A 12,439-nucleotide genomic window follows, 5' to 3' on the forward strand; every position below is an offset into this window, starting at 1 on the left:
CAGGCCACCCATCTGGCCCGCAGCATCTGGGCTGCCGGAACCGCTCAGAACCCAGCAGGCCCCGCGTCCCATGCAGCCCGACTGGACGCTGTCTGAAGGGTGTGGAGGACAGTGGAAGCTTCTGCCCGGGAAACGCCTGGGCGGTGAAAGTGCGATCACACGGGCCAGGGCCTATCTTGGGAAGGAGCCGCGTGCCCTTTAAGGGTATCAATGATCTCACAACGGAGCTGCCACTCCTTGGCCGGTGCCCGAACAGAGATCCGTGTGCACACACCCTCACAGATGAGGTCTGGGCCGCGGGGAAGCCGGTGCCGTGAGTCTTCAACGGAACCCAACCCGGGATGGCTGTGTCGTTCCTCCCAGGACACACCCAAGGTTTCAGGGCTTCTAAATGCCGAGATGAGCACTGGCCTTAGAGAACCCCGCAGCACTGAGTGAAAGCATTCCTCAAGGACAGAGGCCACCTCCGCTCTGGGGCCCTTGCGCTCCTTCTCAGCTGGGGCGTCTGTGTACTCTGCCTGTGAGTGATGTGTTCCGGTAGGTTCCGCCGTAGGTAGAACCCTTAGATCTTGCCACTTTCCCCGTCTGGGACCCATCTCTTCACTTGGCCACCAACTGCTCGTGACTCCAACGAGCACCTCGAACGCGCTCACTACAGGAGAGCCCCTGGCTCCTGCCCTCAGAGCTCGTCTGCCCTGGGGTGCACTCTGGTAGGGGGTGCACAGCCAAGCCCAGGGTGCGGGGTGCTCAGGGACTCAAAGGCTGAAGGGAACGGTGTGAGGCAGTCCCCCAGGGCTTCCTAGAGGAGGAGACATGGCACTGCACTGTTGGCTGTAGGCCTCGCGCGTTGGCTGGGGCTGTGTTACTCAGCTTGCTTCCTGGGCAGTGGTGTCCGCCAGCTCTCAGCCTCCCCCATCCTGCAGTCCATGGAGGCTCTCGGCAAGAAGGGAAGGAAGCCTGAACGGTGGGGAGAGGTCGAGGCAGCAGGGGTCAGCCGTGCGGCTCCCACTGTGCAGCCGGCCTGGCTGAGAGGCCAAGTCCCCACCTGTCTAGTGCCTTCCAAATGCCCCTGCCTGGTGGGCTCTTCACCTGGCCTCGGCTTTTAGATGCGAGAAGCAGGTGCTGGGGTTGAGTCTGCCGTGGGGGCAGGGAGGCTGTGGCACCCATGCTGGGGTGGAGGAGCTGGCCCAGGGGGGCAGAAGAGGCTATTCAGGTCACAGGTCCAGGCTGCTGAAGGTCTGTGCGAGGACCCTGCCCCATGACCAGCGAAAGCCGGTCTGCAGAGCTTCCTGCATGCGGGCGCCCATCGAGGCAATCCTGCAAAGGGCTTCCTTGGTCCCAGTTTGCAGATGGAGGGTGGCGTCCTGGAAGGGTAGTGGCTCTCCCGATGTCCCCTCGCCATCGGTGTCTTAGCCGGGCCAATCCAGCCTTCACAGGAGGGTCCCTGGTCTCTTCTCTGCCTCCTGAGCCGCTACCCTTCCGGCAGGAACGGCTCCTGGGCGCCGGCCCTCTTCCCCTCTCTGCCCTCTCCCAGCTCTCCTGCTTGTTTCACTCTTGCAGTCTCCAGAAGCAATCGGGCACGAACCGTTGGTAAACAGAAGTCATTTTGCGCCTTTTCAGAATCCTTTGAAGAAAATGTCCTGGGGGCACCCTCCCCTTCTCCCCGGCCGCACTGTGGGACCCGGGGCCGCAGGCCCACTTCCAGACCCATCTTCCTTCTCTACCGTTTCCTCCTCACTGTGGGCTCCGAAGCCCGGTTACGTCGCTCCTCCACACATGCAGTATAAATCTTCCAGTCTGGGTCACGCCAGGCTCTTCCCAGTGAATTTCCTGGGCGATTTAGTTCTGGCTCCTTCCCATCCGCCCACGGGGCCGGTGATTAACTGGGTCCTCGTTTATCCTCGACTTCAAGTCCACCGTAAACTCCATCAGTCGCTCGCCTCCCGTGTTACTGCCTTGGCTTGTGGACTTGCCCTGGGAGGCGTCTCTGCACGCCCAGGAGGCTGAGCCTGAGGGCCAGCCGGGAGCAGCGTGGAGAGTGGGCAACGGGGTCCGGGCTGTGCTCAGGGCCAGGGCTACCAGCAGCACAGCCCCTAATGCCTGATGTCTCTGCTGTCCCCAGAGCCCCTTCCCAAATGCCAGCCCCACGAGAGGGTGGCCACAGGGTTCTAAGGCTACCCCCGCCCCCAGGAGTTTCCTTCCTACGGCAGCTGCTGGGCTGCAGGGGGAGTTTGACACCAAATGACGAGAGGTCTGTGAGGCCTGGCCTTGCTGGGGTGGGGCAGCGCAGGTACGCAGAGGACCCACTGGGTCAGCCCTGCGCAGTTTCACTGGCTGCTGTCTTCTGGGCCGACACTCTAGCTGGTCACCTACGTCACAGTGGAGCAGAGCAGAGAGCCCTCAGGCTGCCTGTGCTGGGAGTGGACCCTCTCCCTCCTCTGTGTTCGGCTCCCCGTGTGGAAGAGTGGCTAGGAATGCCCATGAGCCATCTGCAGGCCGTGCAGGGACAGGACACTCCCAGGCCCCGCCCTGTCCTGTCCTTGCCACGCTCAATCTGGCCTGAAGCACCTGGACACGGGCATTGTCCTGGAAGGTGGTGAGACAGCTTCCCACGGAATAAGGATGGCCTGGGCAGGAGGGCCACTGCCACGTGGAGCCTTTGGACAACGGGCAGCCCGGCAGCCCAGAGAGGGCTGGCGTCTGCCTTCACAGCTCCTGCAGAGGCCAGCAGGGCTGTGGTGGTTCAAGTGCTGGACTCCCACCAGGCTGACCATGGTTTGAGTCCCAGACCAGGCAACTTGCTTTCTCACTCTCCCTATCTCCCTCTCTCTCTGGCTCTCTTTAATGAGTAGATATGGGCTGTAGTAAATTAGAATAATAACAAAGAAAATTTGAGAGAGAAAACCAGCCTCTGCTGAGCCTATGTCCGGAAGGCCTGACGCTCCCTGTGGTTTTCCCGGTAAGATCAGGTACCCTCTGGCTGGAGCGGGCTGCTCAGTGCTGGGGGCAGCTGAGCTGGACGGCGCTGGCTGGCATGTCTGGCCAAGGGACTCAGGGCCTGAACCATGATTGTATGTTCTGTAGCCAGCAGCGCCACTACCAGGGAAGAGGCTATTTTCACACCGTGACCTAACCCGTCGCATGCACGCGAAGGCGCTGTGCTTGTTAAATATAGTAATTTCTATTTCCAGTCTGAAAGAGCTGGCTGTAATTTTGGAAAGGTGGAGCCTGGCGGATGCCAGGAAGTACCCATTTGAACAGGGGTGTGGCAGCGACAGGGACAGGCCTCTCCTTAAAGGCAAGGATGGCCTTGGGAGTTCGGAGGTGCCTTCAGCCGAGAGGGCCTCGCCCCGCCCTCCTCGCGAGCCCACCCCGATCGGGACTGGGATGCGTGGTTGGCAGTGAGCTCTGAACCTGCGCCCCAGGTTCTGGTGGCGGGTGGGAGCCTCTGAGGGAAGCCTGCTGTACAGGAGCTGTGTTGTTACACGGGATCACGGCTTCTAAAGCTGTGTGTGTGTTCTGGGACTTACACTGCAGGTGCTGAGGCGGGTGGGCAGAGACAGGGTTGTGGCGGTGGCATTACAGTGCCAAGAGCATTGTGACTAGATTCATGGTGGCTTGAGAGCCCTGGGGAGTTGCATCGTTCCTGAGATGCTGTTAGTCCCCACGAGAGCTGGCTGTGTGTGCTCTCTCTCTCTTGCTCTCTCTTGCTATCTGCATAGACCTGTCACCCTCTGGACTGTCAGCCATGCCATCGGCCTAGGCCTCGGGGCTTGCTGGCCACCCGTGGGGCGCGTTTGGAAGGAGACTCATGTTCGTAAAAGCCCTGGACCGGCGTTCCGTCTGCAGTGCACAAGTGTGGAGCCCGCAGCTCGACGTCACTGCCATGCAGAGCAGTTGGGGGGCAGAACTGGCCCCGGCCGGCCCTCCCTCCCCTCCTGGCCCCAGAGCTGGGGAGGGCCGTCGGCCTGTGCCCCAAGTACCTGCGGGGACGATGACTCTCCTCTCGTTGGTGGTCATGTTGGGGGGCGGGGGGCCGTTCTTCTCGTCCATGTAGCTGTTGTAGTTCACGGGGTTGGGCTCACCTCCAGCCACCAGCTTGCTGCACTTGCCAATGCTGCAGTCCACCGGGGACTCCCTGTAGTGGGACAGAGGCCACCAGAGGTCACCTTGTGTGCAGGCAGTGAGCTCAGGCCACGTGGCCTAATGACCACAGCGCTAAGGATGACACTGACTTCCATCCCCCTCACGGCCACCTCCTGTGCCCCTTCGCGCCCCAGCTCACTGCTGTGTGCAGGTGGGCACTAACACTTCCGCGGGTCCTCGGTGCCCTTGACTGACGCCCGTCCGCACTTCTACCACGGCACCGGCACCCTCCCATCCGGGCCAGCATCTATCCACACGGCTGGCAGCCTGCACCGCCGTGCCGGTGTCTGCACCCCCTCCCTGCCTCTCCACGTCTTGCAGTCGGTCGGGTCTGTCCCTGCAGACTCGCCACCCCATGAGTCCTGTGTGATGGCAGGTTCTGGAACTGGAGTCATGGTGTCCGCAGTGACCTTCCAGTGCCCTACGGTATGCCTTGCACAGCTGAATGAGAAAAGCGCTCACCACATCGTCCTAGTACACATCTCTGAGAGATCGCAACACAGGGGTTCCCCACAGCCCAGCGTGCCTCGTCCCACAGCTAAGGGGCCAAGAAGTGAGGGGACCAGCCCAACTCGGTGGGGAGCTGGACTCAGGCCTCAGCGCTGCACTGCTCTGCGGCCGCACACGTGCGGCACAGCTGTGCTGAGTGAAGGAGGCCGATGGTCCCGGAAGGCCCACCTGATCGGGACACCATGGCCTTGTGGCCTCTTGCTGCCATGGCTGGAAGACGCAGGGAGGCAGCATGGAATGGCACCGGAAGAAGGCTGCTCCGCCTCAAGGGCAGCGCGCTCATGCCCGGGCGGGCATGATCACCGGGTTCTCGTGGCATTGGTGACCATGGAGGGCCACGGAGGGGAGCCAGACCCTCTCCATCCGCCCAACCCAGCACACCTGGGGACGTGCCAGCCTGCCCTGCCCAGCGCCCACTCAGCCCCTCTGGCAGCAGACAGGGTCAGCAGATACCACTGAGGCCTAGGCAAGGCTACAGCTGTGGCCGCGCCAGCAGGAAGTGTCGCCCGCAGCCTGGGGGACAGCCCGTCTTCTCCAGCGCGCCGGGCCAGGCTTGCGGACCAGCGAGTTCAGGGAAGGTTCAGACCTGGCCTTCCAACTCAGCCGGACGTTCCAAGGCCTGGCCACTGCCTCGGCCACCCTGCCATGGGCAGGAATGGACCGCCACAGGGCCTAAGGACAGGCCATGCCAGAGGGGCCCCACCCATCCCCACAAGGAGCACGAGCAGCCACTAGCCCAGGAGGAGGGAGACGGCCTGGGCCTCCTGGGGGGGCGGGGCATGTGCAATAAAGAAAATTAAATGAATTTGTTTCTTAATCTGAAAGGAAAAAATGTGAAGATCACTTAACCATAACCGGGAGATAAACGCTCCACTGAGATATTAGAAGTCAGACGGTAATTCTTTCCTGATGTCTTACAGAGGGTGCACAGGCTGAAAACGAAAATAAGACGTAGAACTTACACATGTTAGAATTTAAGGCTTTACTATTCGCCTACTGTTTTTCCAGGCAGAGAACCAAGAAGCAGCCGTCAGAGTCCCAGCCTGCCGAAGGTTTAATGTCCCCGCGGCAGGCGGAGGGGCCGGAGCTGTCAGCCTGCTCACCGCGGCCGCCTTCGGCTTCTGCTGCCGAGGACTTGGCCTGAGATGAGAAGCAGCCTGGTCAGACCAGGGCTGTGTCTGAGCGGCGCCGGCCCCGCCCCCCCCGCCCGCCTGTGGCTCACTGCACACACACACACACACACACACACACACACACACACACGTACTCATGGTCCACACACGTGTGTACATGCTCCACGTGTGCACGCGCTACACACACGCTCCGTGTAAATACACACATGCTCCACCACACACTTGCATGTGCACACACACACACACACAAGGCTCCACCACATGTATACATACCCTGCCACAGATGCACATGCATGCACACATGTACACACGTTCCATTGCATATGCACACATATACACACCCACCCCACCACACGCATAGACATTCACATAGCTTCGCAACACTCATTCTCCCTCACACGCACACACACGTGCACACGACCCATCACACAGGCACACACTTGATCACGTACATACGCACATTGTCACATGCACCCGCCCACATGCACACACATACATATTCACACACATGTGCACACTGCCACGTGTCCCCACACGTGCCACCACAGTTGGCTGGCCTTCCCCAGCATCTGGCCAGCTGTGAACAGCCCGAGAGCAGCCCAAGTCTGGGGATGAGGCTGCTGGTCACCATGAGCATGAGGCTCTTCTCCCTGGGGGCTCTGTGGACTGTGGGGGGGCGCCCAGAGCTGAGAGCTGGGGCAGGCCAGGGGCCTCAGAAGGACGGGAGGCCCGTGGGCAGGGGCGGCCGAGAGCAGGCAGTAGCCCCACGGCTCCTCCCTTCCTCGCAAGTTTTGAAAATTCCTTTTCTACAACAGCCTGGCCTCTGGGGCTTTCGAGTGGGCAGTCAACCCCTGCCATGCAGAGAAGCAGGACCTCGGGAATTGCCCCGTGAGTGACCCTATGGTTTATGGGGTGCACGGAGGCACGGGGGCATGGCCAGGCCCTGTGCTGGAGGAGAGAAAAATCTATTTGGAAAGACAGGCATCTGGTGACCCCTGCCTGATGTGTGCTGGGAAGGTGAGGAGCGGCGGCTGTGGTGAGAGCGGTACAGCCTAGGGGTGGAGGCAGGGAGGAGGCGATTCTCCCCCGGTGCCACTCTGCCGCCCAGTGGCCATGCCTCCTGTCTGTCTCCCACCCTTCCCTCCTCCCCATACGCACACCTGCTCAGCAGGGCAGGTGCTGTCTGGCTGCCCACCCGCCTGGGCGGTCTCCTCTGGATCAAGGCCCCACCCTTGGCCCCTGACTATGCTGGGACCTGTGCAGGGGTGCCCGGGAGAGCAGCCCCGAACGTCCTGGACTGCTGCTTGCCCGGCCAGGCCTGCTCCACTGGCTCCAGCTCTGAAGAGAAAGGAAAGCCACACGCGTCCTGCTCTGTGAGTCCTGGGACACTCCGCAGCCCCAGGCACGCACACACATGCACAGCCAAGGGGGCAAAGGCCACTGCCAGGGCGGGAGCAGGCGAAGCCACATCAAGGCTGCTCCAAAGAGGCTGTTGGCATCCGTGAAGAGGCTGGGGGAGCAGGAAGGGGCGTGCAGAGGGGGCACTGCCATTCAGCCTCGTGCTGCTGTTGGTGTACACTGACACCTAGCTTCTAGCTCGCCGGGCAGGGCTGGAGGCCGCAGACGGTGCCAGGGCAGGTGATGGAGGGCCTGGGCCACCACGGCAGAGCAGGGAGGAGTGGTGGCTGTGAGTGTGACTCAGGGGCCTCTCCATCTCAGGGTGACCGAAAACCACGGCCAGAGGCCATGCTGAGTGCACGGGGTCCCTGCAGCTGGGTCCATCACGTTCCCCTGGACGTCAGTGGCCTACCCCTCCACTAGCGTCCGTGGTGTTCGGTCAGCACTGCTCAAAACTTCTGGGTTGGCTGGCGGCACAGTGGTTAAGGCAGCCGGATCCCACATGGCCGACCCTGTGGTTTGATTCCTAGACCCTGCAACCCTGCAGCTTGAAAACCACTCTGAACGTGTGTGTGTGTGTGTACGCGTGTGCGGACTCCTACCCAAAATCCCCAAAAGAGAAACGGAGCAGAAAGAGTGGCAGCGTGGTCATTCCCGCGGGGTGGTGCTTTCTTATTCCCCTCTCTCTGAGTGTCTCTCCCAGAGAGCGCATGCGCTCCATAGCAAAACTAGGAAAAGGCAGCTGCTTTCCAAACATCGCTTCTGAACGTCGCTAGCGATTTGCAAAAGCACCTCCTAAACTTTGAGCAGTTCAGAACAAGGCACAAAACCTTGAGGGGCTGGGTGACAGGACATTACAGTCTCGCAAAGAAAACTTGCGGCTACGCTGACGCCTTCTCCGCCTGCCCAGGGCACTCGTCTGCAGTCTGCGTGTGCCGGGTGATAGCCAGTATTCACACAGCCCACGCGAGGTCTTCAGGGCTCCCCCAGCCACGTGGCTGCACCCACACCTATCACGTGTGTCTCCCGTGCGAGCGTGCATGGTAAGAGACTAAGCCATCTGCATCGCCTTTAGGGTCTCTGCAGCGTCTGTGCTCTGACGTGGCCATTTTTATTTAGGAGACAGAGCTGCACTAATTAAAAAGCAAATCTCAAAAAGAGAGAAACAGCACCTATGACGAAGCCATCACCCTAACCCCCATAGATGCCTAGAGCCTTTCTAGATTTGGGGTGTGGCTCCCTGAGAGTGTCCTGTCTCCTACCACAAGGCTCAGCTTAAGGGCGTTTAGGAGGGCTCATAGCAGCGTGAGAGGCGCCGATTACAGGGGGCATGGGACTGAGCGCATATGTGGCAGGTCAGTCTCTGGCGCCCAGGGCATCCGGACCTCTGGCCAGGTGGGCGTCAGGACAAGCTGACCCTGAGGCACTGACGGCAAATGCCCTTCACAGACAGTCCTCTCTTCATAAGATGTCCCCTGGTCCCCGTGGTTGAGAAGGGGTACAGCTGAGGGTTATTGGGAGCCGGCAGCTTAGACAGAGTTGCTGGAACCTACATTTGCACAGAAGCTATGGGCCCCTGTTCTGAGGGCGATGGCCCCAGCAGATTCAGCACCGCAGACACACACGAAAGAGGAGAGGGCAGAGCTCCCACGCGTGGGCAGGGCAGCTTCCTCTGAGCCCTGCAGCCTGCAGCCCCTCTGTGTGGCCCTGAGCCTTGGCCCAGATGCCTTACCGCTGGGATAAGAAGCAGGCATTGTCGTTCAGGCATGCAGACCACCTCCTTCCATCAAGGCCCAAATACCAATACGGACGAGCCAAGTTCTCGAAGAAGGTGGAAGGTCCCTAGGAATACTCCGGAACATCGTGACCCAGGGCAGGGTCAGAAAGCAGGACGCGAGAAAGCACGCATGGGAGCCAGGTGGGTAGTTCGAACGTTTCCAATAGCCATATTTGTAAAGAAAGAAAGAAAGAAGGAACAACAACAAAAATAAAACAGGTGAAGTGGATTTTAATAACATATTAAAATGCATCAGGCCAGCTGGTGGGATGGTAGTTAAGGTTTAATCCCACATGATTGTGTGGTTCAAGTCTCAGAACCAATGACTTGGAAAACACTTTGGGCATGTCTGTGTGTGCCCAAAATCCTGAGAGGAGAATGGAGGAGAAGAGGCCATCCCCCCTCTGTCTCTGTGTGTCTTTCTGGAGAGCACAGCAGAATTACACTTTAAAAAGCACTAACGTGCCAGCTCTTCAGGCACGCTGAGTCACGTGGGAAGGTGCCACGCTGGCCTCGAGTGTGCCAGGAGTGTGCGTGCCTGTGTTCCAGAGTGGGCTGGGCTGGGGAGGCATCAAGGCCCTCTTTGGGCTTGTTTCTCTGCTCTCTGTCTCTCTTGCTCGTGAGACGGATAAATGTGTGCACGTATGTGTGTGCGTGTGTGTGTATACATAGCTAAAGTTTATAATTTGAGCATAATCAATGAGGTATCTTGCATGCTTTTCCATATTGTCTTCTTTTTCTTTTTTTGGAGAGTTTTTTTTTTTTTTTTCCATAGGGCGCGTGCGCTTGCCAGAAAGACAGAGAGAAACAGAGAGACAGAAAGCGAGAAATCACCCCTCAGGGGGATGGCCATGCCACAATCCCTTCTCCATTCTCCTCTTGGGATCTTGGGCACGCATGCACATGCGCCTGGAGTGAGTTTAAGCTACCAGGTCCAGGACTTGAACTGCGGTCAACTACGTGGGAGTCTAGTGACATAGCCATTATGCTAACTGCTGGTCCCTCTGTACTGTCTTCTGAGCGCAGTGTGAATTTCACACCCAGAGTGCTTGCTGACTTGGGACTACCCGGCTTTAGGTGCTCCGGAGCAAAACACATTTTTCAGTAGCAAAACGTGGCTGGTGGCTAGTGCCCTGGACAGCACAGCTCTGGCCCAGGAGCCAAGAGATCCCAAATGGCACACTGCCTTCTCTTCTCGGTTAGGATCCTTTAGGACAGCCTCGCCAGTCTGGGCTATCTGTAAATGGAGAGATTGTAACAGTGTCCTTGTACGTAATCTGGGGGCAGGAGAAGCTCAGGTGAGGGACTCAGAATCAAGACTGGGGTGCAGAGGCCGACAGGGAGAGGGAGCTGCAGCCTGGGTGGTGCCACTTGGCCTGCTGTGATTCTTACACGAGGTCCTTACCCCAAGCCCGGTGTGCCCTTCGCACAAGACAGAGGTATGCGGGGCACTTCAAAGCGGTCGTGGGACATGCAATTAAAGCACATTTGTTTGGGTGCAAAAAAATTTTGAAATCTGTGCATAGTTTTTCCATAATATGCATTTCTTGTGAACGTTGGGAGACCCTCACACGGTATCTACCTCCCAGGACAGGGTTGGAGCGAAGGGTGAGATGACATGGAGAGTGCTGGCAAAGGATGCCCTGCGACCCCAGCGTCACGAGCACTGCCACCTCTGCGGAGAGAGTGTCACCGGGTGTGTGGGGGGGCTGCAGCTGGAAACCTGCTAGCCTTCCTGATTTCCTAGGCTTGGGGAAGGTGCCCAAGGGCCCAGACGCTGGTTTCGGTGAGTGGGGTTGCAATGTGGGGATGCTGGGCGTCCCCACGGGCAGGGCGAGGGCACAGGGCCGCAGGAGCTCCCTCCTGGCTACTCTCTGGCTCACTTCTTTTTTTTTTTTTTAATGGTAGAGGGTTTTTTTGTTTGTTTTCCTTTATTGCCTTAGCGTGCTCCCCTAGAGAGAGAGACAGGACAGCGAGAAAAAGTGAGAAGTCACTCTGCAGGGGGATGGCTGCACAATCCCTTCTCCTCTGGGAGCTTGGGCACACACACACACTCTCCAGGATACCGGTCCAGGACTCGAACTGTGGCCAGTCACGTGGGAATCCAGTATTGCAATTGCCATGCCCTCTGCTGCCCCTCCCTGGTCTCCTCTCCCTGCACTCGTCCCTGGGGTCCCTTCCACTTGCACAGGTGAAACGCCGGCTGGTGTTGACCTCGTGTCCAGCCCCCACACTGCCTGGGCCCAGCTTCTAAGCCTAGGGGCCATGCGTGTCTGGGTGGCCACAGACTGCTCCAGAGAAGTCCCAGGGACGTTGCCCTCCGTCTTCCTCTCCCCTCCCTCCTGTGGCGGCTGAGGGCGCAGTCCTCCGAGCCCTCTGGACTAGTCACCCTGCTCTTCCCTCCCTCCCACCTCCCCTGCAGCTACGCCCTCCGACCACGCAGGGCCTCGCCCGTTTACTCCTGTAGTCATCGCCAGCTCCAGCTCCGACTCTGCGCTGCCTTCCTGGGATTGCCTGTCAATTTCCTGGGGGGTCCTTCTGATGCTGCAGGCCCCTCCCGGCTCCCTGGCCATAAGGCACAGCCCTGCCACATGGGACATGCATGGCACTAGCCTTCGTCTACGCTGGGGGGCCGCCACGCGTGCGCTGAGGTCCGGGGTGACCCGGTATCTCGGAGGGAGGCTAGTCCTCCTCTCTAACCTTTGTCCATCAGGCTCACTCCGCCCCGAGCCCTTCCCGGGTCCTGGAAGCCACCTGGGCCCTTCCCGTCCACCCGTGCCGCCCGGAGGAGCAGGCCCTGACTGAAAGGGCGTCGCCTGGAGCACAGAGCGGGGCAGAGGCAGGGCTGGGCCGTGACCTGCGGGAGACCTGCTCGCTCGTGCTCCTGTCAACTCCCCAGATCTGCTCCCTCGGCCTCTGTGGGCAGAGCGGTCGCCCGCTGGTTCCACTGCCCAGAGCGCTGTCAGGCGTGGCGTGTGGGGCGCAGGGAGGCCTCGTGCTGAAGGTGCCACCCCTCGTCACCTCCCCACTTTCACGCTCAGCATGTGCGGTCACCTCTGCTCTGGACAGGCTCGCCCGAGAGGGAAAGACCCTTCTACACACCGGACGAGTGTCCGCGTGCAGGGTTATCCCCACGCAGGGCTGTCCCTGGGCCTGGGTCTACCACACATGGCTGTCCCAGAATGTCTGCAGAGGCTTGGGGCTTCCTCTAACCTGCCTGTGAGGGCTGCATGGTCCAGAGAGCCCGGCGGGCTTCCTGGCACTCCTCGCTCCACAGCCTGAAGTTCTGGAGCCCTCTCTTGTCAGCACCCTGGAGACAGGCCCGCAGAGCCTCGTGTGCCACAGGCACCCAGAGCCACAGGTCCCCGACGGCAGGCCTGGGGCGCCCACCCTCACAGCTGGGCTCACCTGGACCCGTTCATGTGGTCATACTCCCGCTTGACGTTGACCCTCACTGGCTGGCTGATCCATTCCT

General features: G+C 59.9%; 1 protein-coding gene across 1 annotated transcript in view; it reads right to left on the minus strand.

Moving 5' to 3' along the window:
• The window catches only part of FLI1 (Fli-1 proto-oncogene, ETS transcription factor), a gene marked incomplete in the record, with an annotated part of 82,095 nt that overhangs the window by 37,355 nt on the left and 32,301 nt on the right, over positions 1-12,439 (minus strand). The window contains 2 exon segments of the mRNA XM_027772699.1: positions 3,984-4,138; positions 12,373-12,439. Of these exon segments, the coding sequence (XP_027628500.1) occupies positions 3,984-4,138; positions 12,373-12,439 (222 nt within the window).

The sequence above is a fragment of the Tupaia chinensis genome, unplaced genomic scaffold (assembly GCF_000334495.1).
Source record: "Tupaia chinensis unplaced genomic scaffold, TupChi_1.0 Scaffold000292_1, whole genome shotgun sequence".
Classification (NCBI taxonomy): Eukaryota; Metazoa; Chordata; class Mammalia; order Scandentia; family Tupaiidae; genus Tupaia; species Tupaia belangeri.